This window comes from Glossina fuscipes, unplaced genomic scaffold (assembly GCF_014805625.2).
Source record: "Glossina fuscipes isolate IAEA_lab_2018 unplaced genomic scaffold, Yale_Gfus_2 0, whole genome shotgun sequence".
NCBI lineage: Eukaryota > Metazoa > Arthropoda > Insecta > Diptera > Glossinidae > Glossina > Glossina fuscipes.
The window spans coordinates 3822574-3844243 of NW_023998414.1; the positions used below are offsets into that span (position 1 = coordinate 3822574).

General features: G+C 32.9%; 4 protein-coding genes across 7 annotated transcripts in view; 2 read left to right on the forward strand and 2 right to left on the reverse strand.

The window, feature by feature from the left end:
- LOC119633301 (open rectifier potassium channel protein 1) overlaps positions 1–12504 on the forward strand; it is a 24001-nt gene extending 11497 nt beyond the window's left edge. The window contains exons 3-7 of the mRNA XM_038026792.1: positions 8104–8405; positions 8507–8758; positions 8898–9001; positions 9068–9215; positions 10314–12504. Coding sequence (XP_037882720.1) covers positions 8104–8405; positions 8507–8758; positions 8898–9001; positions 9068–9215; positions 10314–12350 — 2843 coding nt within the window. The 3' untranslated portion in view covers positions 12351–12504. The remainder of the gene's footprint in view (positions 1–8103; positions 8406–8506; positions 8759–8897; positions 9002–9067; positions 9216–10313) is intronic.
- A 703-nt stretch (positions 12505–13207) lies between these two features.
- LOC119633308 (mitochondrial fission process protein 1) lies at positions 13208–16325 on the reverse strand. The gene is made up of 3 exons (XM_038026803.1): positions 15982–16325; positions 15579–15804; positions 13208–15478 (listed from the first exon to the last, which is right to left on the reverse strand). The coding sequence occupies exons 1-3, from the start codon at positions 16040–16042 to the stop codon at positions 15307–15309; spliced, it is 459 nt and encodes a 152-aa protein (XP_037882731.1). The 5' UTR covers positions 16043–16325; the 3' UTR covers positions 13208–15306.
- Positions 16326–17233: 908 nt separating this feature from the next.
- Positions 17234–19588, forward strand: LOC119643207 (vacuolar protein sorting-associated protein 4B). Of its 2 annotated transcripts, XM_038042554.1 has the most exons (7): positions 17234–17356; positions 17578–17771; positions 17845–17980; positions 18060–18779; positions 18851–18935; positions 19001–19144; positions 19210–19588. In XM_038042554.1, exons 2-7 carry the CDS (start codon positions 17636–17638, stop codon positions 19309–19311), a joined length of 1323 nt encoding a protein of 440 aa, XP_037898482.1. In that variant the 5' UTR covers positions 17234–17356; positions 17578–17635; the 3' UTR covers positions 19312–19588. The 2 variants fall into 2 exon arrangements, with proteins under 2 accessions (XP_037898482.1, XP_037898487.1); XM_038042559.1 differs by lacking the exon at positions 17234–17356 and having other exon boundaries at positions 17558–17771.
- An 87-nt stretch (positions 19589–19675) lies between these two features.
- Positions 19676–21007, reverse strand: LOC119643219 (non-structural maintenance of chromosomes element 4 homolog A-like). 3 transcript variants are annotated; one of them, XM_038042567.1, is made up of 4 exons: positions 20860–21007; positions 20599–20806; positions 20013–20535; positions 19676–19953 (listed from the first exon to the last, which is right to left on the reverse strand). In XM_038042567.1, exons 1-4 carry the CDS (start codon positions 20930–20932, stop codon positions 19855–19857), a joined length of 903 nt encoding a protein of 300 aa, XP_037898495.1. In that variant the 5' UTR covers positions 20933–21007; the 3' UTR covers positions 19676–19854. The 3 variants fall into 3 exon arrangements, with proteins under 3 accessions (XP_037898495.1, XP_037898501.1, XP_037898509.1); XM_038042573.1 differs by having other exon boundaries at positions 20013–20513; positions 20583–20806; XM_038042581.1 differs by having other exon boundaries at positions 19870–20535.
- Between the last annotated feature and the right edge of the window lie 663 nt (positions 21008–21670).

Below are 21670 nucleotides of genomic sequence, written 5' to 3' on the forward strand. Positions count from 1 at the left end.
CCCCCCCCCCCCCCCCCCCCCCCCCCCCCCCCCCCCCCCAAAAACAAAAAAAAAAACAAAAAATTTAAACAACGGAAACCTTTTAAATGAAGAAAAACACTTAACACATAATCACAAACGATTACTTGTCATCAATGCTATGTCTGCATTACACGGACGCCTCAAAATTTTTTTTTTTTTTTTTTTTTTTTTTTTTTTTTTTTATCACACATCGCTGCACTGCACCGCATAGTGAGCGTATGAATGATGTTAGCATTAATTTTTATAACTAAAGTTTGATAGTCTGAAGGTCGTTGCTGTACATGCTGCTTACTTATGTCTATAGGGGTCGTCTCCTCATGGCATTTTAGATTATGCCTATCATTTTGTGCACACACACACACACAAACATACATACATACACCCATACACACATAGAACTGCCTAATTTTTTGACAAAATATTTCTTTTGTCAAACATCAATTTTACTGCTGTCACCTACAATCTTGATTAAAATGATTGCGCGCTAAACACAATCGCTAGTGATCATTGGGGGCGTATACTGTTTTATTGTTTTTGTTTTATTTTTCTAAATTTTTTACTTTTCTTTCTCTTTCTCTTTCGGTTTTGTTCTTTTTTTTTTTTTTTAATGGCTTTACTTAATTGTACAGGAAGAAGGTGTGGAGTTAATTTTGTTAAATTTACCCATTGAACTTGATTTTTTCATTGAAATGAATCGAATAATTTTACAATCACAATTTACTTACTTGCCGTTAGTATAAATTTGTCTTAGTAATAATATAAATATATAATTGTAATCTTTCACATTTTATTCCTAGACGGAAATTAAAAAAAAAAAGAAGAGAAAAAATTCCTTTATTCAACAGTAGTATTTACTGCTTCCTGCAGTTTTCCCACTCTTAAGACGACTGTTGTTACGATTCGCTTTTCATACTTTACGCTCAAGTCAAATTAACCTTGAACGGATTTACGCAACAACCAAAAGGACTTGAGATAGATCCATCTTTTATTATTAAGAAAGTGATTCGCAATCAATTTAAGCCTGTCTGTCCGTCTCACCGACTTGTGGCATACTTAACCCAAACTCTGTAATTTTTGTAATATCTTGATGAAATATGATACAAATACATATTAAATTTTCATAAAATAATGGATAAGATGGACATTACGTTTTGTAGCTGATTTCAGGATAAATTGTTCCGAATGTGATTCTTCTAATAGAGGAAAAGTTAAAGCACTCACAAAATAGAGGCTTCCTATAAGAATTATGTGAACAATTGCAAGTTGGAGAAGAAGAAGATTTCTGAACTATCGACTGGTCTGTTGCGATTGTATGGTCAAAGCGAATTCTCGTAAATTTTTTCATCTTGATTTTGTCTAGAGCTTAATTGTACCTTTCCCCAATTTAGCAAATTAACACTTGACTCTCATTGACAATCCGCTTATGGAAATGGTGGTTAACTTTAAAAAGATATACAAGCATTATAATAGAAATAAAGGACTTGAAAAGATTGTATTACTGTATTACTGTATTACACACACACACACACACACACATACACATACATACACATACACAAATAACTTTAAATTGTTTCAGTTTATAATTTATTAGAGATTTAAAGGGCGATTAAGAGCAGCAAGCTACGCTTTATGGAAACACACACTCATACACACACACACGCAAATACCTTTAAATTGTTATTAGAGAATTAAAGGGCGATTAAGAGCAGCAAGCTATACTTTATGGAAACAGACAAGTAATGTTAAAGTCCCCTGCAATCAATTGCTAACGAACTTGAATTATGTGGAAAGAATAAAGGCATCTTCATACGTGATACCATGGCGGATTTATTAAGAATTTGTTAGCTATATTTGTAAGCTTAAGTAAGCTTTGGTACGAAGAGGAAAGGGAACTTTTCAATTCATTTCTCTCGTTAATGGATTAAATAACTCGAAGAGGTGATGCGAAATTTTTATATCAATAAATAATAAAATCTTATTTATAATAAACACAAACAAAAATTATTAATAAATCTTTGTATAAATAATCAATTTAGCGTTGATGCTCTGCTAATAAAATGATACCATAGTTCATAAAACACCTGTCTGTCCGTGAATACTTTAACATTTTCATGTTTCGCGGTTGCACTTTACCTGATGATTTGATTGATGGATTTAATTATTTATTAATTTATACTTTTTTATTCACTACAGGATGACGGCGGTATATTAATTATGTATTTCTACTTGTAACATGTACAAAGATACCCATGTACATGCATATATATGTATATATTTTATTAGGGTAAAAATCTGCGATAATATAAATATAAAAATCATTTGTCAATTGATACGTGTATCGTGCCTGCCGCTTGTTAGAACGATCACACTTTTGAAAAGTAATTAGAATCATGATATATATATTTACTCCCTTAATGGATTGCTACCAAAAAGGCGTAAATCGCCATAATAACCCAAAAACTGTACCAGAGTAAACACATCCTTACTATCAACCACCCTGTACGAGATTTACTTCTAAAAACCTAATTCAAACTATATCTTAGATCCACGTAAACAATAAATTTAAAAATGTTTTGTGATTGATTATCTAACGCGATCATATTCGCAAGTATTTTATTTAAACCGTTTGATGCCAAGGATTGACTCCGAAAAGTATATAACTATGTAGTTGTTATAATTGTTATAATTTTTTTTTTTTTGTTTTCTTTTGAAAACCAATTACATACCATAGTACGTTCGTTTAACCATGTGCTGATAAATACAATCGGTCAAGTGGAGCAAGTAGATATATGTGTAACTGGTAAAAACCACTTAAGTGTTTGGTATTTAATTTTTTTTTCATTTTTTCCAATTTTCTTACCAATCATTTTTCTTTCATATACTTGATCTAGCTCTCTATCAGGCCTCTTCTTCTTTAAATCGCAACCTAATCAAATAAGAGTCTTTTCATCAGATCATCCTTAATTAGTTATATAATAGAGAAATTTATTCTGATTTCGCTTAAGCTTTTCTGGTTTCGCAAACTGTTCTGCGTTTGTATTAGGTGGTTGCATATATTTTGGCCATTTTTTCACTTGATAAAAGCATTTATTGTAGAAAATTGACGCAATATATATATATATATATATATATTAATCAAAATAATTTCCATCCAATTTGGCAACATTGCGATATTAAATCGATCATATTGATTTTGCAGCTATCCACTCACCCACCCATTTTCGTATTTCTTCAAGTTGGCGGACCCGTGTGCCAACCAAACCATGCTGCACCGATCTGAACAAGTGGCAACCAGGTGTCGGTATGTCTGATGTTTACGCTAGTACGCTAAGCGTGGCATATCTTTTCCATTCGAGCTGTAACAATGTATCCTGGACAACTCTTCCAACAAGTGGCCAAAAATGTGGCATTCTCCGTCACTTCGTGTCGCCATTTTTAAACTGTTTGAATCAAAGTCGACAATTGTGATATGACGGCCTAGCATCACCATAAGCCTGTGATCGTATTTCGTTGGCTGCGGCTGCAGATTTCTTCAAATAAACTGCAAATGTAATGTATTTGGAAGAAGAAGAATTGTAAGCACTTCACGATATCGTTCACGTTGAATAAATCAATCATATTAAATGGGAAACTGTTATCTTATGTGGAGAGAAAGGCCAACAGCGTCGAATTCAACCGGCATGTACCTTGATAGTTCCCAATTTCTTTATTATTTTTATTTGCAGAAGCCGCTGGGCAAAATATATGCAACCACCTAATAATTTCCTCAAGTTTTGTTCTTTTTTAATACCGCACAAAATCATTGTTTGTCAGCAACATGGTCCATTTTGTCTTAAATGATACCCATTGATAGGAACTATAATAATACTTTTCCCGCTTCAGATGCCATGCAATTGAATGTTTATTGTTAGGGTACTATTTGAGTGTCAAGCGTCGTCGTGAGTGGTCGAAAAAGTGGCCCGTTCCGAAGCATTCTCAATAGTGTTCGTTCTTGGGTGAAAACAAATATCACAAGAAATGCGACCTGCAGCTTGAACACAAATTTACATGGACAGACATCAGATGGACAGGTACACAGATGGACAGACAGGCTTACATCAATTCAGATTATGATTCTTAATCGATGGGTACAAAAAAAAGGTGGGTCTATCTTAAGCCCTTCTATGCATTATATACATCCGTACATATACTTTGAATAATAATAGAAATTCGATTAGACAGAGAATAGAATAGGGAGAACTAAATATGTAGACCCACTAGTAGAATTGTCAAAATGCAAACTTTCGATGTTCCTATTATCAATAAAGTAAAGAAAAGTAGCACTGTTAATTAGCAGTCTTGTAAGTGCTTGTTCTTTCATTATAAACTAAAGCGCTTGGGGTACAGGGACGCAAAAGAGCTTAAGATAGATCGTCCCTTTATTATTCCGATCGGTTCAAAATCATAATCTGAATTAATCTAATCCAGTCTGTCCGTCTGATGTTTGTCCACGCAATAATTTTTTTCAAGGTACAGGTCGCTATTCTTGAGACAAACCCATATACTGGCTTACTGTGAAAAGTCGTGATAACGAAAAAAATTGCAATTTTGAAAAGTTTACAAAAGTGTCTAAGTAGTAGTACTTGGGCATTCTAAATTGGCATGAAAACTTTGGAAAACTATATTTCGTTGAAAAGTATTTTATGTTAACTCTCGGTTAAACTATTACCCAATGATTGCTTAGTGCTAAGAAGCTAAAGTCTTGTTTTTATATAGATTGCTTTTTATTTATTTATTATACTAAGGATGTGTGTAAAGCAGAAATTGGTAAAGAAACTTTCCATCGAGGTAAGTATCCAAAAAAAAAAAAAAAATTTGCAAATATTAACCTAATTAAACGTTAAAGGTTAAATAGATGGTTTTCTCGAAAACCATATTCTTAAGGGAAAACTTTTTTTTACTTTACATTCATAATTCGTAGCTTTTTATCTTCATCGCAGCATGCTAATCATTTTCAGGCCTAACAAGTAAGAACATTAAAGTCAAGCTAACGCGACCATTAGATATCCTACACCAAAACTTACATTGCATTATTTGCGTGCAAAGACATAGTTTTCATGAAAGGCCGCATTTTGGAGGTTGATGGGAATGATCACATGACGCGATCAAAATTTTGCAAACTTATGTTACTTACTTGAAAGCTTTATTATTTTTCATAAAACTAGAAAATAAAAATTAGATTTTTTCTCTTCTTGTAAGTCCTTCCTGTTTCCCATGATAGGCCTCATATATGTTAGGGTCTAAATAATAGATCTATGTAGACCGAATTCACTAGTATTAATTTTTTTTTTTTTTGCTAAATTGCTGTTATGGGTCAATTTTCATCATAAAATAGTAAAAATTAAACATTTTCCTGAAGGAGTTACTGCAACAAATAGACTCACGTGGTTTAAATGTGGCCCTATATATATATATATATATATATATAACTATATAGACAATTGTAAGACATCTGTTGATGTTATGATGTTTCGATTCAAACGTAAGCCTGAAAAGTAAATGGGAGAGAAGTATTATTATTATTATTTTAGACTAATGAATTGAATTCTTAGACTAAAAAAAGAGACATTGAGCACTAGCAACACAGGCTATCGGCTGAGAAGTAAACGGTAAACTGTTTTTAGGAAAATAATCTTACAACTCTCTAATCTTAAACTCTCGATATATCCATTTAGGATAGATTGTATTATGATACGTAACGTATGGATGGTTAATTAAAATTATGACCATTATACCTTTCCTCCGATCACGTGCACTTTTATCAAATAATTTACATAATTAGGATCATATTCTTATACAATTGCAATGATGTTATTCGAGTGAAAATTTATTGTCTTGAGAACAGTGAAATATGCCTATGCCCCTATGCCCATAAGTTGGGAAGTTTGCAAAGACTGGAAGAATTTGCAAAAGACTGTCTCCTATGCAAAATCATGAATTTTTCTGATAATCGCCTAAGCGTTCTTTGTTTTTTTTTTTTTGGAAATTAACCCTGTTCGGTATGTTTAGTGATTTTTCCTAACAATTGAATTCATTTATGCATAAATGCTTTAACAGTCATTTTCTAATAAAAGCTTTCACTAATATAATAATTCTTTTAAAATTCATTTCAACTAATTATTTTATTCGCCAATCATTGCGAGCACAAATTTTTCATAATTTACGCTAATTTAGACAAATTAAATGTGCAATTTAATTTAAATATTTTCCAAGACAATCTTTATAAGAATTCCGCAAAGTGAATAATCACTGCAAGTGCATCAAAGAAATATGATTACTTAATATATGTAGTTAGTATAACTGCAAGTGTATTCGTGTATTAGATATATTTTCTTTTGATTTTCATTTTTCCTCTATCGTCATTGCAAGTAATTTTGAATTATTTATTTATTTTTTTTTTGAAAACCATTAGAAATGCCATCCAATGTTGAGTATGCTAATCTAATAGCTACCAGGGCGTAATCTTTACAATCTAATTCTATATTCTTCGCCTTTTGTGTTATAAGGGTATATTAAGTTTGTGCGGATGTATGCAATACCTAGAAGGATCTGAACAGACTAGTCAACGGTTCGTCTCAAAATCTCTTTCTGGACCGATCGAAGCTTGTCTGTCCGTCTATCCATCCTGCTTGCTTGTGTTCAATCTACAGGGCGCAAGTTTTAAAATATTTTGTGTGAAATTCGGTCAAACGGAGATGCTTTGGTTCAGGGGCGAGCACTATTAAAAATGATTTCGATCCGACCACTTTTTCGATCATATCTCATCTATAAAGTCCAATTTTGAAAAGTCGTTATATAAAATAAAAAAAAAAAGTGAATTGACAAAGCGGTCAACCTTAGCAAATTTGGACTACTTAGCCCATTTTTTGGACATCATCGCATATAGTAAGAATTTTCAAGATATGTAAACCCTTATACGGCCTAATTATTCATATTTTATAATAAAAATTTACTAATAATAATAATGTGACATACAAATTAAATGGACCATATTTGAGTCACATCCGTCTATTTCTTGGACCCGATCCCATATAAAATCTCTTATGAATAGTAAGCGTTTCAGAAAAAGGTTTAATTTTTAATATTTTATGATGAAAATTGGTACATAGTAGCATTATAACCAAAAAAAAAAAAAAATAAAAAATTAACTGCAGGAAATTTGAATCGTAAAGTTCTATTTTTTAGACGTTAATATATATAAGAATTATCATAAATATCAAGCCTTTTTACGTAGCGAATATCTAGTTTTTGATGTAGTTATATCAAAAAACGGGGGAATAAGTTTACTAAGAGAATCGATGTAGGGTATTTAATAGTCGACCTTGGCCGACTATAATGTTCTCATTTGTTTTTTCTTGTTTTTGTGTGAAATATTGAAAATCACTCAGGGTATGTCCTCTAGTCGCGTGAACGTTAACGGTCCGGGAAAAATGAGGAAAGAAAACAAAATCGATAGGTAGGCGGCAGCCTAGTGTGTTTGTCATCGTTGAAACTAGAATCAACGATAGGGATATGACTCAGTAGCATCACCATAACCCTTTAAAGATTTCTTTGATTGGCTTCGGCCGGAGGTCTCTTCAAATCAAACGACAAAAGTAATGAATATGGAAAATGCAATTTTGGGTGTTTCACCATTAGCGCCTATATACCCTGTATAACATAATAACACTCAACGGAAAATCGTTATTTTATGTAGATAACGATCAAAATCATCTTATGTGACCGTTGTGTCCACTGATAATTCGCATTACGTTTTTACTCGTTTTTACCAATAGATGTCGCTGTCCAAAATACATTCAAGCCCCTAATCCTTTGTACTTTTTATATGTTCCCTTAAGATAATGCATAGTACCCGAGATTCTCATTATACTGAATGTTTCTCTTACTTCATTTTAATTGCAATAAATTAATTCATTGATCAGATTCGATTTTATTTGTTCTTGGAAATTAATTAAGTAAAAAATTGATAATATAATGATTTTATATATATATATATATATATGTATATATAATGGTTTTTATCTGCCTCCCCTTTTATAGAATATTTACTTGATCAGTTGGCCGATAGAAATACTAGCACACAAAACACAATTTTGAAACGTATAAGCGATTATTGCGATAAGCCCGTTACGGATTATCGTAATGATAAATATGAAATACCTTACACATGGACTTTCTATCATTCTTTCTTCTTCGCCTTCACTGTCTGCTCGACAGTGGGCTATGGTAATATAGCTCCGACGACTACCTTAGGACGTATGATAATGATTGCTTACTCGGTTATTGGTATACCGGTAAATAGTATATTGTTTGCCGGCTTGGGTGAATATTTCGGAAGAGTGGTAAGTTGAATAAACCAAAAAAAATAAATAAATAAAAAAAAAATCTCTCTTGTAGGAAATGCAAAAATTTTATTAATTATTTCATTTTTCTTCATTTTTAGTTTCAATCAATCTATCATCGTTACAAAAAGTATAAAATGTCAACGGATATACACTATGTTCCACCGCAATTGAGTTTAATAACTACAATACTGATAGCCCTGGTACCGGGTATTACTATGTTCTTGCTAATACCTTCGTGGGTGTTTTCCTATTTTGAGGATTGGCCTTACTCGTTGGCCTTTTATTATGCTTACGTTACTACCACAACGATAGGTTTTGGTGACTATGTACCCACGTTTCAACCACAACAAGTAAATTTGCCTATCTATCTATTTATAATCATTTTATATAATTTTTTTTTTTTTTTTTTTTTTTGCTATCTCTTTCTTTTTTTTCGCTCTCTCTCTCTCTCTCTCTCTCTCTCCCTTTCTCTCTTTCTCTCTTTATTAGCATCGTGAATTCGGTATTTGGTTTGTGGTCTATCAGATTTTCATAATAGTTTGGTTCATCTTCTCGTTAGGTTATCTATTGATGATAATGACATTTATAACGCGGTAAGCGAGCACTTAAATGAATTCATTTGAAATCAATTTGTTTGACAATCAATTTTCCGCTTGCAGAGGACTTCGCAGTAAGAAATTAGCCCATCTCGAGCAACAACTATCTTCGAATATTAAAGCAACCCAGCATCGCATCTGGAATGGAGTCACCAAAGACATCAGTGCCATACGTAGAATATTTAATGAATTATATTTACTAAAATTTAAGGTAAAAAAAAAAAACAATTTATTATTGAAAATAACTTTTAAATTCTATTTAGATAATGAGTTTAAAATAAACGATTATATGCGAGTGAACGGTGTATGCCATCACAACGTTTCTATTGAAAGCATGCAAAAACCCTTTCATTTCAATTTTCAAATGTTTGTAAATCTGTTTTGAAAACTTTTACTCGGCCAACTTTTATCTTTCCCGCATGCATTCGTATTACAAAAGCAAACAAATTCATCCGTCCATGTCATTTAAATTTTAGCAGCATGACTCCCCTTTTCCGACCTCGGAGATCAAAGTGCCATAAAGACTAATGGGTGATCGTACGTTTGACACTGTTCCCAGCTCTCGACTCATGTGATCCACGTGATGTTTATCCGATGATTGAATCGACCAAATATCTGATCTTCTTATTGCAGATCATTTGACATTATATTCGTATGACTAACGTTCATATATACATATATACAAAATGCGAGTCGTGCATCCGAAACACGTCTGGTTATTTCAGATTATCGACAAAAAAAAAAAAACTTCCTTCTTGCATATTGTCATAGGAATGCTCGAACAGACAAGTCATCAATTGAAACCAGTGTTAACCAAAACAAGTGATGCCTAATGAGTATCCAGAAGGAACCCATAGAATATATATATATATATATATATATATCGTGATCAAGGTGAAATTCTGAACCGATTTCGGCGTATCCATTTGTATAATGTCTGTGGTAAAACTTCTCGAGGTTCCAAAAATTAGCTGTAATCGATTTCTCATTTGGCAAATCACCATTGGAAGTTCTTGCACATATAATGGTATTGAAAATGCACTAAATCGATCAAGGGCCACGTAAACTGGCAACAAGCTCTCTCTTCGAAAACAAGTTTCCGATTTCTTTTTCCTTAATTTGCCGAAAGCGAATAGGCAAAGCGCAAGTGCATAAATTATCGTAAAGAGTTGATAGGATAATTATAAGCAATAAACGACTTCTTTGACCTTTGGATTTGAGTTAATGAACATGTAAACATAGTTAAATATCAGAGATAAAATATATATGTACATATGTATATAATTTCTTTATTTCCTTTCGTTTTCAGCCTGTCTACACAAAATGTAATGAACCGCATTGCTTAAATCGTTCTATATCTTGCCCTGATCTAACTATTTATCGTATGGAACCGATATCTGAACATGCGCGTAAACGTGCTTTTTCCGAATGCTACGATGGGACTGAAGCGCGCACTGATGGTACACCCTTCAGTTTACATGCAAATTCGGATACAGAGTTAAATAAAATTGATCGTCAAAAATCATTCGAAACTGCTGAGGCTTTTCGCCAAACTACTAATCTATTAGCAAAAGTAGTTAACGCTTTAGCCGCAATTGCACCTCCCACTCTTCCCGCTGCCTACGATGGTGATGCTAATAACGTGCGCAATTATTACCATGGCTTCACTGATTCGCAAATTTTGGCCAGTGAATGGCCTTTCAATGGCGATTTGCCTAAGCAACGGGAAAGAGCTTGTTCTGAATGCAATACCGATCGAAAATGGCAAAAAAATTTGCATAATACTGCTAACGATCATAACGAATGGACTTGGAGTGGCGATAATAATCAGATACAAGAAGCCATCAATATACGATATCGTCAAAAGGATCAATATCAGCATCTATATCCCAACAGTTTCGGCCAAATACCATTGAATTATATCGTTAATATGGAAGGAGAAGAGGCAGCAAGGAAGACAAGATCTAAAAAATTTTCCATACCTGATGGTATACGCAAATTATTTCCCTTTAGGAAGAGAGCTTTGACGGCAGACTTTGAACGGCCTGAGACTAATGTAAATGCAAGAGATCGTAAAATTTCAGCGATAAGTGTACCCGAAGTTAAGCCGCATTGTACATCTGATTTGAATTATTATAGCACAGTAACGGCCAACGCTAGTCCAACATATTTTATTAACGGTAAACTATTACATTCCAGCAATTTATATCCGTCCGCGAGTAGTTTATGTTCGAAATTATCATTAACTGATAATAAAATTAATGACCTAAATGATCAAACTACAATAGATTTTTCTAGTGCAACCTATCTTAAACGTCATAAGAGAGAGAATGGTACTTTAATCGGAGAGAAGCCTGATAAATTTAGTTTAATGCAAACTGAAAGACGTTGTAGCGTTTTAAGCAACAACTACGATCGATCGAGCAATGTCCTCTCAAATACAATACGTCGTCATAATAGCGTTTTTCCAACGACCTTTGATGGCTCAAGGAGGCCTAGTATATTTTCAGCTACCTCGCAAGAAGATAGAGAAGTATTAGAAAATACTACATTGGCTGATTTGATACGGGTTTTAGAAGTGATGCATACTCAGGCGATATTAGGCGAGGCCGCTGATAGTTTGTCTACAGCCTCAGCTCGTGGCGATAATGAAGCGAAAAAGAAAAGAAAAATCGGTTCTGTTGGATTGGATATAACACCAATGTTCCCAATGTTTCTTCCAAACGATAATGATAAGACCTTAAGCGCAACAGCAGTAAATCGCTTATATGCTCGACGATCGACCGTGGTGGGTACACTTTCACAATCGCCCCAACAATCTATAACTTCGAATAGCAGCATATCCAATATTATTACACGTCGGCGACAATCACAAAATACCCAGTTCGTGGAATTACCACCAATTTACACGGAAACATCGGATAAAGATATGCAGAATTCTGCAAATACATTAGCTTCAAGATTTAAGAGACGATTTAGCATCAGACCGACAGCTTTACAGATACCACCTGGTAAAGCTCCGCCACCCGAAAGTAAAGAGAGCAACGAATTACAACAACAGCAGCAACAAATGCCATTGGCAATTGCCGGAGCAAATGCGTCCACTCAAATATTATTGCAGCCAACACAAAATGTTTTACAAAAACGCTTATCCTTGAAACCTTCGCCACTGGCTCAAATCAATACGGTAAATATTAATCCATCGGGACCAGCTGATAATGTACGTGCACTTCCGCGCAATACAACTAGCACTCACTCGCCTTTGTCGCGTATCGTGCAAATATCGCAAGCGAAGCGTAAAAGCAGTATGACCGATGAGTTTGGAACACGTTGGTCAGATAAATAAGTTCAACGCTCTTTTTCTCCAATCCTATTATTCGTTCCTTAGAGGAATTCCGTTACAACAGAACGTATTAGTTTGCATGTTTCACATGCGTAACAATTCATGTTTTTAATCATCATAACGCATTTTATTCTTACGATTGCCAAAAAAAAAAAAATAAAGAAGAAGAGAATTCTCTTGTCATTCTATTTGTTTATATTCATTTCACAACGATTTAATGCCAATATATCTGTTATGAATTTTAATTATATACACAAGCATATAACAAGCATATATGAACAAATTTTGTCTATTTTAGAAGTAATTATATTAAATTTTACTAATTTCTATTTATTAATATTAACTTACTCTAATACATATTGTAAACAATATAATGTGATTCTTTATAGAATCAGATAAAAGACATTTGTGGTCTTCGACCACTTTGTACATGAAAAAATATTAAAGATAAATTGCGATACAAATTATAATAATACTATATAAAATACAATTATTTAATTTAATAATTTTTAACAAATGGGTAAGCATTTCAAAGAGATTTACTGTTTGCTCGATTAATACAATTTAAATGATTTAACTAAATCGAACAGAAGGCCGGCCCTACATTTTGTCAAAAGAACTTAAGCTCGTTCTATGATATCCTTTGTATGGCCTTGATGAAGCGTTCAGCGCGGCATTAATTGATTTAAGAAGTGGTAACTGTTGCAATCATGACCAAATCTTTTATATTCATCACCGTTATCCTTAGAAAAAGACATAAAATAAATAAGGAGCACCTACATTTTCATGCTATATAATCCGTAGTGGATGAGGCTGAGTTTTTCTATTTTCAAAATAAAAGTTTTTGCCGCATTTTTTTGCACCTTTTTTTAGGCGATAACTTTATTTTGGACAGATGGACTGATGAACATATTTACATCGAAATTCTCTACTACAAATTTGCAACTGGCCAAGAATTTATATGCATTGTAGGGTTTTTGCAACTTGTTACTGTGCCTTGTAGAGGTATTGAAAAAAAAAAAAAATAAATTACATTTTAGTACACTATAATATTGGCTAGGCGTGGTTAATTTTTTTCACTTTTTGTACAGATGCTATGTGCATAAAATATGCGTTTATATTTTTGTACATCTGTCCGTTACAGTTTATGTATGACGAGCAAAAAACAAAGCTTCCATTCCTTTTGCAAAAAACCAATGTTCGCAGTTCACGTGTTGGGCGTGTGTGCAAGAATTATCATTGCTTCGGATAAATGTGAAATCGATGAGTTCAGTTTCACTTCTCGATTATCCAGCAAAAACGTTTAAGAGTTCCAGGAGTTTAATTCCGGAAGAAGAAGGCAATGCAAGATCGCTGAGTTGAGCATCGTCGGTGACCGCATCGCCGCGCTGCCAATTGAAATTGCCATTTTCGACGTCCTTTTCAAGCGGCATTATGTAGGCCATACAAAAATTCGGGATTTTTCCATTATTTCGGAAATAAGAAAAGTAGTGGGACTCGAACTTCTTCAACTCGTAACAAATGACCGAAATGACATGAAATTTTTATAGGCGCATAAAAATAATTTAGTTTCTTTTTTTTTTAAACATAAGATCCTATATGCCAATTCCAGGAATTCCAGGGATACGTGTGCATGTGTACGTTTATATATAAATAGTATAAGTACATCAAAAGCAGAGAATATATACACACATACAAAATATTTGATGCAAATGTCAAAGATTTCAAAAGTCGTTTGTGCAAATCTTAAAACGATTTGTGATAGGCTTGGGCACATGTTTGCGTCTATTTGACTTATTTCTGATAAAATTCAATTGATTTCTGATCAAAAAAATTGGCGAGAAATTTGGATGCAATTTTCAAAAAGCTTGAACAAATAATGTAACACGGTCGATACAATCGTATGCTATTTTTCTTCTTTTTTTTTCTAATCAGATGTTGCCAAATGCAATTGTTCGATGCGTATTGGGTTCGATACTTGCATCCTCGTCTACAAAATATATATATATAAATATATATATATTTATTTTACATATTTAGTTTCTATCGAAAGAACTTTATCCTGCGGCTCTCACAACAGATATGAAAATCGGTTAACCTAACTTATGTATGTATGTATGACTTTTCATCAATTTTAGTACATTTCTGAAACATGCGATTTAGTAGCCTATTTATTAACGTAATCAATTCTTGCAGCCAAGACATACATACATAGCCAAAAGCCGTCGCATAACAAGAATACGATTTACTGGTCTTACAACGACGTTGTAATGACATAGTTCGATCTCGTATATTACATTTATTTCTTTTAGAAATTCTTTTCTTCACTATTTTGCTTCCTCTTGTGAATGTGAATAAACTTATTGCAGCATTAAATATACTTTATACAATTTTTTTAATGTTTCCGAGTAATAAAGTACAAACTGCAAAATGGAGAGACATAATAATTAAAACAGATTGGAAATCGTAAAGCTAGTTAATGAAAAATCCAACATATTTAGAACCGATACGTTATGGAAATTTATTGTTTAATTGATCATCATTTATCTTAAAGCTATGTAGTTTATTAAAGGTATTTATACGGTTTTCGTATTAATTTCTTCAAAGTGGGCTTAATTAATATGAAAAAAGTTTGTGCATACTCTAATCAGAATCTTCATATCACACATCTGTTTTGTACTCGTACTTTATAACAAATTCTTAAAAAGTATATTGCATTTATGCACTACATACCGAATAGGGGCAATAAGTGCACGCATACTTCAAAGCAAAAAAAAACTACACAAATTCATTTTATATTTAAAAAAATTTAACAATTCATTAGCCATATTTATCAATAAACTATAGAAATAGATCTTGTACTGAATCATGATATCGCAATATATATCATTTAACAAATATAACAGCAGTTCCCCCCCAAAAGTTAATGTTTGCATCGATGTCTAATTAGCTTAGCATTCTAACTGGTTTTATTAGTACGAAATGTTTTATCCATAAGGAAATCGACAAAATGATCAATTGGATGAACAATTATCGGTATGGATAGTAAGCCGATAGCTGTTGGCATATATTTAACAATTGATTCCCTGGCTCGTGCTTGTTTAAACATAATACGACTGAAATGGGTTATGCTGAAAATTATATATGTAAAATTTGAAAAATTTAAAACCTTCGTTTAAATAAATCTACGAGTAATTATATATTCAAGCGTATAGAATAGTGGTCTCTTACCGATTTATAGTATAACCAGGGAAAATAACGGATGCAAGCATTTGCCATAAAAACACGTCCGCCGCAACGTTAGCCACTTGAACAAGGGATTCATCTTCTTGAAATTTCCTCCATGACTTTGTAGAGGCATCAGCAATAACATAACTAATCGCTCCTACATAACTTCCATGCACTAGTCGACGAGAAACAAGATGACGAAATGCTTCTCCAACTTCATTCGCATAGCCTGAATAATATTCATTTTTTATCGTCTTCAGCTTTTTTACAAAAACAAACTTAATATTTAAAGGCGGAAAAAAAAACAACAACAACAACAACAAACAAAAAATACATATTCATTCAATTCAAGGAATCTGAATGATTTCAAAAGAAAAACAAAGCGTGATGTGTCATAATTCTTTACCTGTATAGCGAAGCCATGTTTCCCGGAATATGTCTTTTTCTTTCACATTTTCATTAACCATAGCTCCGTTGTTTTCACTTTCAAGTGAGCAGTAGTTAGTTGTTTAAATTTTTTGTAAATTCGCAAGTAATTTTGATGAAAAATCTTTGAAGCTCTGCTTTATATTTATTTATTATATTTTCATTAACTTTTGAGATATTAAAAAAACCAAGTGTATTAAACATAATATTTCTGTACTCTAATTATTATGCAACATAATTTTCGTAAATTGACTTCAAAGTCGAACAATTCAGCTATTGTCAAATTTAAATTGATTTAACAAAAGCGAAACCGGAAAGCAGCTCTTATCAATCAGCTGTTATGTGTTTGAAAAAGTTGGAAAATAAAAAAATCAATTCAGACGCTTTATATGCAGAGCTGCCAGGATTTCGAAAATGTAAATGGAATAAAAATATCTCGAACCTTATCGATATTAACAAAACGTGGTGAGAAGCGCATTCTTGCTTATAAGTTACGCAAATTTAACAAAATTAATATGTAGGATTTTCCTTACAGCTCCCAATCGTAAAGGAATAATGATAGACAATTTAAATAAAGAAATATTTTACGAGATGCGTAATCGTACTCTTAGTCTTAGTTACACATTAAAAGTGTTAATCAAATATATACATAATAAATGGTTATTAACTTACGCGAGTTAAAAAATAATGTAAATGTTTTAACGAGATTTAATACTGTTGAATGCAAATGAAAGTCATATTACCAAAAACACTCCTAAGATTCAAATTTTCTTGTAGGCATAGATATCGCATCGTGGCGAACAACACACGTAACGAATCTATTGTATTTAGAATCGTAAGGAGCATTTAACGAGGAAGTTTAGTAATGGCAGTTTTTTTAGAACTAGTCCGGTTCTAAATGCTTTGTGTGCTCTTGCAAAATTCGAAAGTGCTACATTTAATACAATCTTTCAAATTCATTGTTTAAGGCTCCTTGTAATGGCTCATCATACATTCTGTAATTAGCGGAATTGTAACGATGTTATATATGATCGATTTGGCTCCAACTTATTTGCGAATTAAGAATATTCTTTTTAAATCTAATTTGGTTCTTTATGACGATTTTACCTATGTTTTATTGTGATACGATACGTTACTGAATACAAAACATCTAAAACTAATTTTCGTTTCATTAAGCAAAAAAACAACTCTGCTATGGTGCGAATATTTTCGTTTGCATAATTGACAAGAATAATTGTCAAAGCGATGATCGAATCTTCTTACTGTGTACGCTGAAAAATTTACGTCTTTTTATAAAAAAAATTTAGAGATTAGTCTCAGAACTAAATAAAATCTATATAGTTAAAGAAAAGAGTGTAAGTATAAAGGAGTCTGAAGACTGTACTCACTGCCAAAAATATATAATAAACAAAGTAAAATTTGTGTTCGAGTATCCTTTGAATTGTATTGCATATATGTATCAGTGCATTAGTCATTACAAATTCAAGTGCCCAATGCCAATTTTTAAGAATACCTAGTAATGGACCTCTAATGCAATATATCGCGACCTTGTAAAGTATTCTATTTTTTATTGTAGCAAGTACTTCATCGATTCAGTCAGTTATAGCCCGTTGATTTATTCTTCGTTTTGATTCATGGCTTCGAGTACTACATTGCAAAAAGCAATAGATTTGGTTACAAAAGCTACTGAAGAGGATAGAAATAAAAATTATGCCGAAGCTTTACGCTTATATGAACACGGCGTTGAGCATTTTTTGCACGCCATTAAATGTAAGTTGAACTGGAAATGTTTATTTTCGTTTTTCTTATAAATAAATTCAAGTTTATTTATGATTGCGGTTAGATGAAGCTCAGGGTGAAAAAGCTAAAGATTCAATTCGAGCTAAATGCCTGCAGTATTTAGATCGAGCTGAGAAATTAAAGGAGTATCTAAAGAAAGGCCGTAAAAAACCAATTAAGGAAGGCGAATCCGGAAATAAGTATAGCGGAGAAATAAGCTTAAAAATTTTAGCGGATTGTATAAGTTGTCTTTTTATTTTTTTTCTCTGTGTTTACTAGAGATGATAAAGACAAGAAAAGTGACAGTGATTCTGACGGAGAAGATCCGGAAAAAAAGAAACTGCAGAATAAACTTGAGGGTGCGATAGTAATCGAAAAGCCCAAAGTGAAGTGGTCAGATGTGGCTGGTTTGGATGCCGCCAAAGAAGCTCTCAAAGAGGCTGTTATCTTACCAATAAAGTTTCCGCATCTTTTTACCGGCAAGCGCATACCATGGAAAGGTATACTATTGTTTGGTCCTCCCGGTACCGGTAAATCGTATCTGGCCAAAGCCGTAGCCACCGAAGCAAACAATTCCACATTCTTTTCTGTATCTAGTTCGGATTTAATGTCCAAATGGTTGGGTGAATCTGAAAAACTTGTCAAGAATCTCTTTGAATTGGCCCGTCAACACAAACCTTCAATAATATTTATCGATGAAATAGATTCAATGTGTTCGACTCGTTCCGATAATGAAAACGACAGCGTTCGACGTATTAAAACCGAATTTCTTGTACAAATGCAAGGTGTTGGTAATGATACTGATGGCATTTTAGTTCTAGGAGCTACGAATATACCATGGGTTCTAGACTCAGCTATCCGTCGTCGTTTCGAGAAGCGTATTTATATACCTTTGCCAGAGCCACACGCTCGCCTGGTTATGTTTAAAATACATTTAGGTAACACTACACATACACTCACCGAGCAAGATTTAAAAGTGTTGGCTGGCAAAACAGATGGGTAAGGATTGTTAGTTTATTTCATCAGGAAAAAACACATTATTTTATAATAAATAATAATGTACTTTTAAGTTATTCGGGGGCTGATATATCAATTGTTGTACGTGACGCTCTAATGGAGCCAGTACGTAAAGTGCAGACGGCTACACACTTCAAGGTAAATTTGTTTCATTACATTTACTTGTAAAATTTTTACTGAACTAGATTCTTTTTACTTAACAGCGTGTTACCGGTCCATCACCTACCGACAAAGAAACGATATGTGACGATTTATTATTACCTTGTTCGCCTGGTGATGAGGGAGCCATTGAAATGTCCTGGATGGATGTGCCTAGCGATAAATTATACGAGCCACCCGTAACGATGGTAACATCAAGATATTATCTTAATAGGTTTTCCTATATTTCAATAATTTTTTTATAACATTACAGCGTGATATGCTAAAATCTCTCTCACGCACTAAGCCTACAGTTAACGAGGAAGATTTAATTAAATTACGTAAATTTACGGAAGATTTTGGGCAGGAAGGTTGAATTATTATAAGCAACCACGAAAAATATTAATGTTAAATGTTATAAATTAAGTCAACATACTTCTTTTTGATTGTTTTCGTCATTGATTTTTTCTATTACTATTTCATCTAAAGAAAGATTTCACAACATACAGTGGAAGAATATGTGTTTCTGGCAAGGAAATGCAGTCTCATATTTTTATACCTGTTACGATATATATGTCTAGATACAAGATAAATACATAAATATATTTGAATACAAGTTACAATGCTAAAAAAGTAAAGCTTGAAACACTGAATGCTGCTTTTTCCATATTTATTCCAAATTCAATAAAACATTTTTTAATTCCATTGTTTTCAATAAGTTAAATAATGCACTCTAAAATACACATAAAAATAAAATATTTACTTAAAAACAAGATATTTTATATATTTCATATATAAAAAGCTTAAGGCCACATTTTCAGACTACATTTTCTCGTAGTCACTTTCTAAAGATTTATAATCATCACAAAAAACCAATTATTTATTTTATATATAAAAAGCTGAAAGTCGCATTTCTTGACTACATATCTTCATGGTCACTTTCTAACGACTCATCATCATCGAATGAATTTGGTAAGTGAATCATAGGTTCTTTTATTCCATAGAGACGTATCATGTCCTGTCCATAGGGAAGCGAATAAATTCTCAATCAAAGAGGATATCGTTAAACCGATTTACCTCACAGAATTCAATACTTAGCGAACAAATTGCCTGTGTGGTGTCAGTTATAGACTCCATCTCACTCATTCTCGCAATGCGTACTTGCGGGTATAGATCTTCACCCCTTTCAATAGCAATATTACCGTCGCGCACCAAAAAAGACATTTGAAAGGCATTCTCAACGGTGTTCATGAAATTATTGGGATCTATGATGAGTTTATAAAAAGGTATTGGTTCATAATTGTTTGCTTTAAATAAACTATTTAACTGCCTAAGTAGTATATTGACTTTTTGAGCACAGCGCTCTTTTTGTTGTAATTTTCCCACATTCTCTGGACGTTGTTCTCGAGCCAGTCGTTTTTGGCAGCGTTTCTGTCTTCCTTTCAGGGCGCGTTCTTTAGGCTCGACATCTGCTGCCCCCAACATGCTTGTTTTGATTTGAAGACTACGGGAAACATTTGTAGCTATTTCACCCAGAACATTCCAGTCGGAGTTTCTGCCTTGATTGATCAAAGATTTCTTTGAAATAAAACTTGGAATTCTTTAAGAAGAAAAATGAGCAACTAATTTAAGTAGGTTCAAATTTACCAAAGCATTAGCGTACACCGTTTCGTTGAATTCGGAGTTTACAAGCAAAACATTCGAAACCACCTCGTGAAATTTCTTTAGAACGTGAGCATCCATTAAGCTCTCAGCGTTGTTGTTGCGTATCTCCTCCATTGCTGCCGCACCTTCTTTATGAATTTCATCATTATTTTTAATATTCTGGTTCAGCTCCTCCAAATCGGATGCTGACATATTTTTTTTATCACCTAAAACAAAAGTTTCATATTAATTACACTCAGTTGTTTACTGCCATACTTACATTTTTTTAAATAGTCCAGAATACCATTGTAACGTTGTTTTCTTTCACTTGACTTTTGTAAAGAAATGTCCATTTTCCCCGTAATTTTATCTTTTTCAAAAGATTTTATAAGATTATTCTAACTTCGTATTGACGTATTATTGCCAAGCACTCATTGTTTTTTATTTTATATTAAGGGGGCTAACGCAATATTGCAATATTCCTATTTTCAGGATGGGCTTCAGCTTGGCCGAATTTTTGCGAGCCTTTGTGGGAATTTGCAAACTGCTTTTGTATGTATCGAAACAAATAGGGCAAAAAAAAAAAAAAATAAAAAAAAAATAAGAGAAAGCACAAAGAGTATTTATTTTAAATTTAGAATTTTATTTAATTTATGTATATTTTGTACTAATAGTAGTTCTTCTACGTAAACGTAAATGTTTGCAAACGTAAATATTTGCAAACCTTAAAAGCTTTGCGCGGTTGGTTTTTGAAAAGCAAACAGTGATGTATTTTCGTGAAGATAAAACACAATCACATAATAAGTGTATTAATCTTTGCAGTGATATTAAATATGGTTCGGATCAGTCCACTATTTCGACCGCTATCAATACAACGCGTTATTTTTAAAGGTCAAACCAGTGTCCAACATTTGTTAAAAAAAATCAAATTGGTGTGAAAACCTTGAATCGGTTGGAGTAATTTTTTAAACTTCCACTGTTCTAATCGGGCCTATGAAAATTGAATCTTTATATATTTGCCGATAATCTACTTTCTTTCCGCTGTAAGAAACTCTGTTGAAAGGCAAAACAGTAGCTAAATTCTCTGCTAT

Excerpts from the sequence above, each read along its gene's own strand:
- LOC119643219 (XM_038042567.1), bottom strand. The coding sequence starts at position 20,932 with ATGGACATTTCTTTACAAAAGTCAAGTGAAAGAAAACAACGTTACAAT. Across the intron at positions 20,807-20,859 it reads TCTGGACTATTTAAAAAAAT|GTGATAAAAAAAATATGTCA; the intron begins GTAAGTATGGCA and ends CTTTTGTTTTAG. Across the intron at positions 20,536-20,598 it reads TCCGAATTCAACGAAACGGT|AATTCCAAGTTTTATTTCAA; the intron begins GTACGCTAATGC and ends TTCTTCTTAAAG.
- LOC119643207 (XM_038042554.1), top strand. The coding sequence starts at position 17,636 with ATGGCTTCGAGTACTACATTGCAAAAAGCAATAGATTTGGTTACAAAA. Across the intron at positions 18,780-18,850 it reads TTGGCTGGCAAAACAGATGG|TTATTCGGGGGCTGATATAT; the intron begins GTAAGGATTGTT and ends TGTACTTTTAAG. Across the intron at positions 18,936-19,000 it reads AGACGGCTACACACTTCAAG|CGTGTTACCGGTCCATCACC; the intron begins GTAAATTTGTTT and ends TTTACTTAACAG.
- LOC119633308 (XM_038026803.1), bottom strand. The coding sequence starts at position 16,042 with ATGGTTAATGAAAATGTGAAAGAAAAAGACATATTCCGGGAAACATGG. Across the intron at positions 15,805-15,981 it reads AACATGGCTTCGCTATACAG|GCTATGCGAATGAAGTTGGA; the intron begins GTAAAGAATTAT and ends AATATTATTCAG. Across the intron at positions 15,479-15,578 it reads CCTGGTTATACTATAAATCG|CATAACCCATTTCAGTCGTA; the intron begins GTAAGAGACCAC and ends TATAATTTTCAG.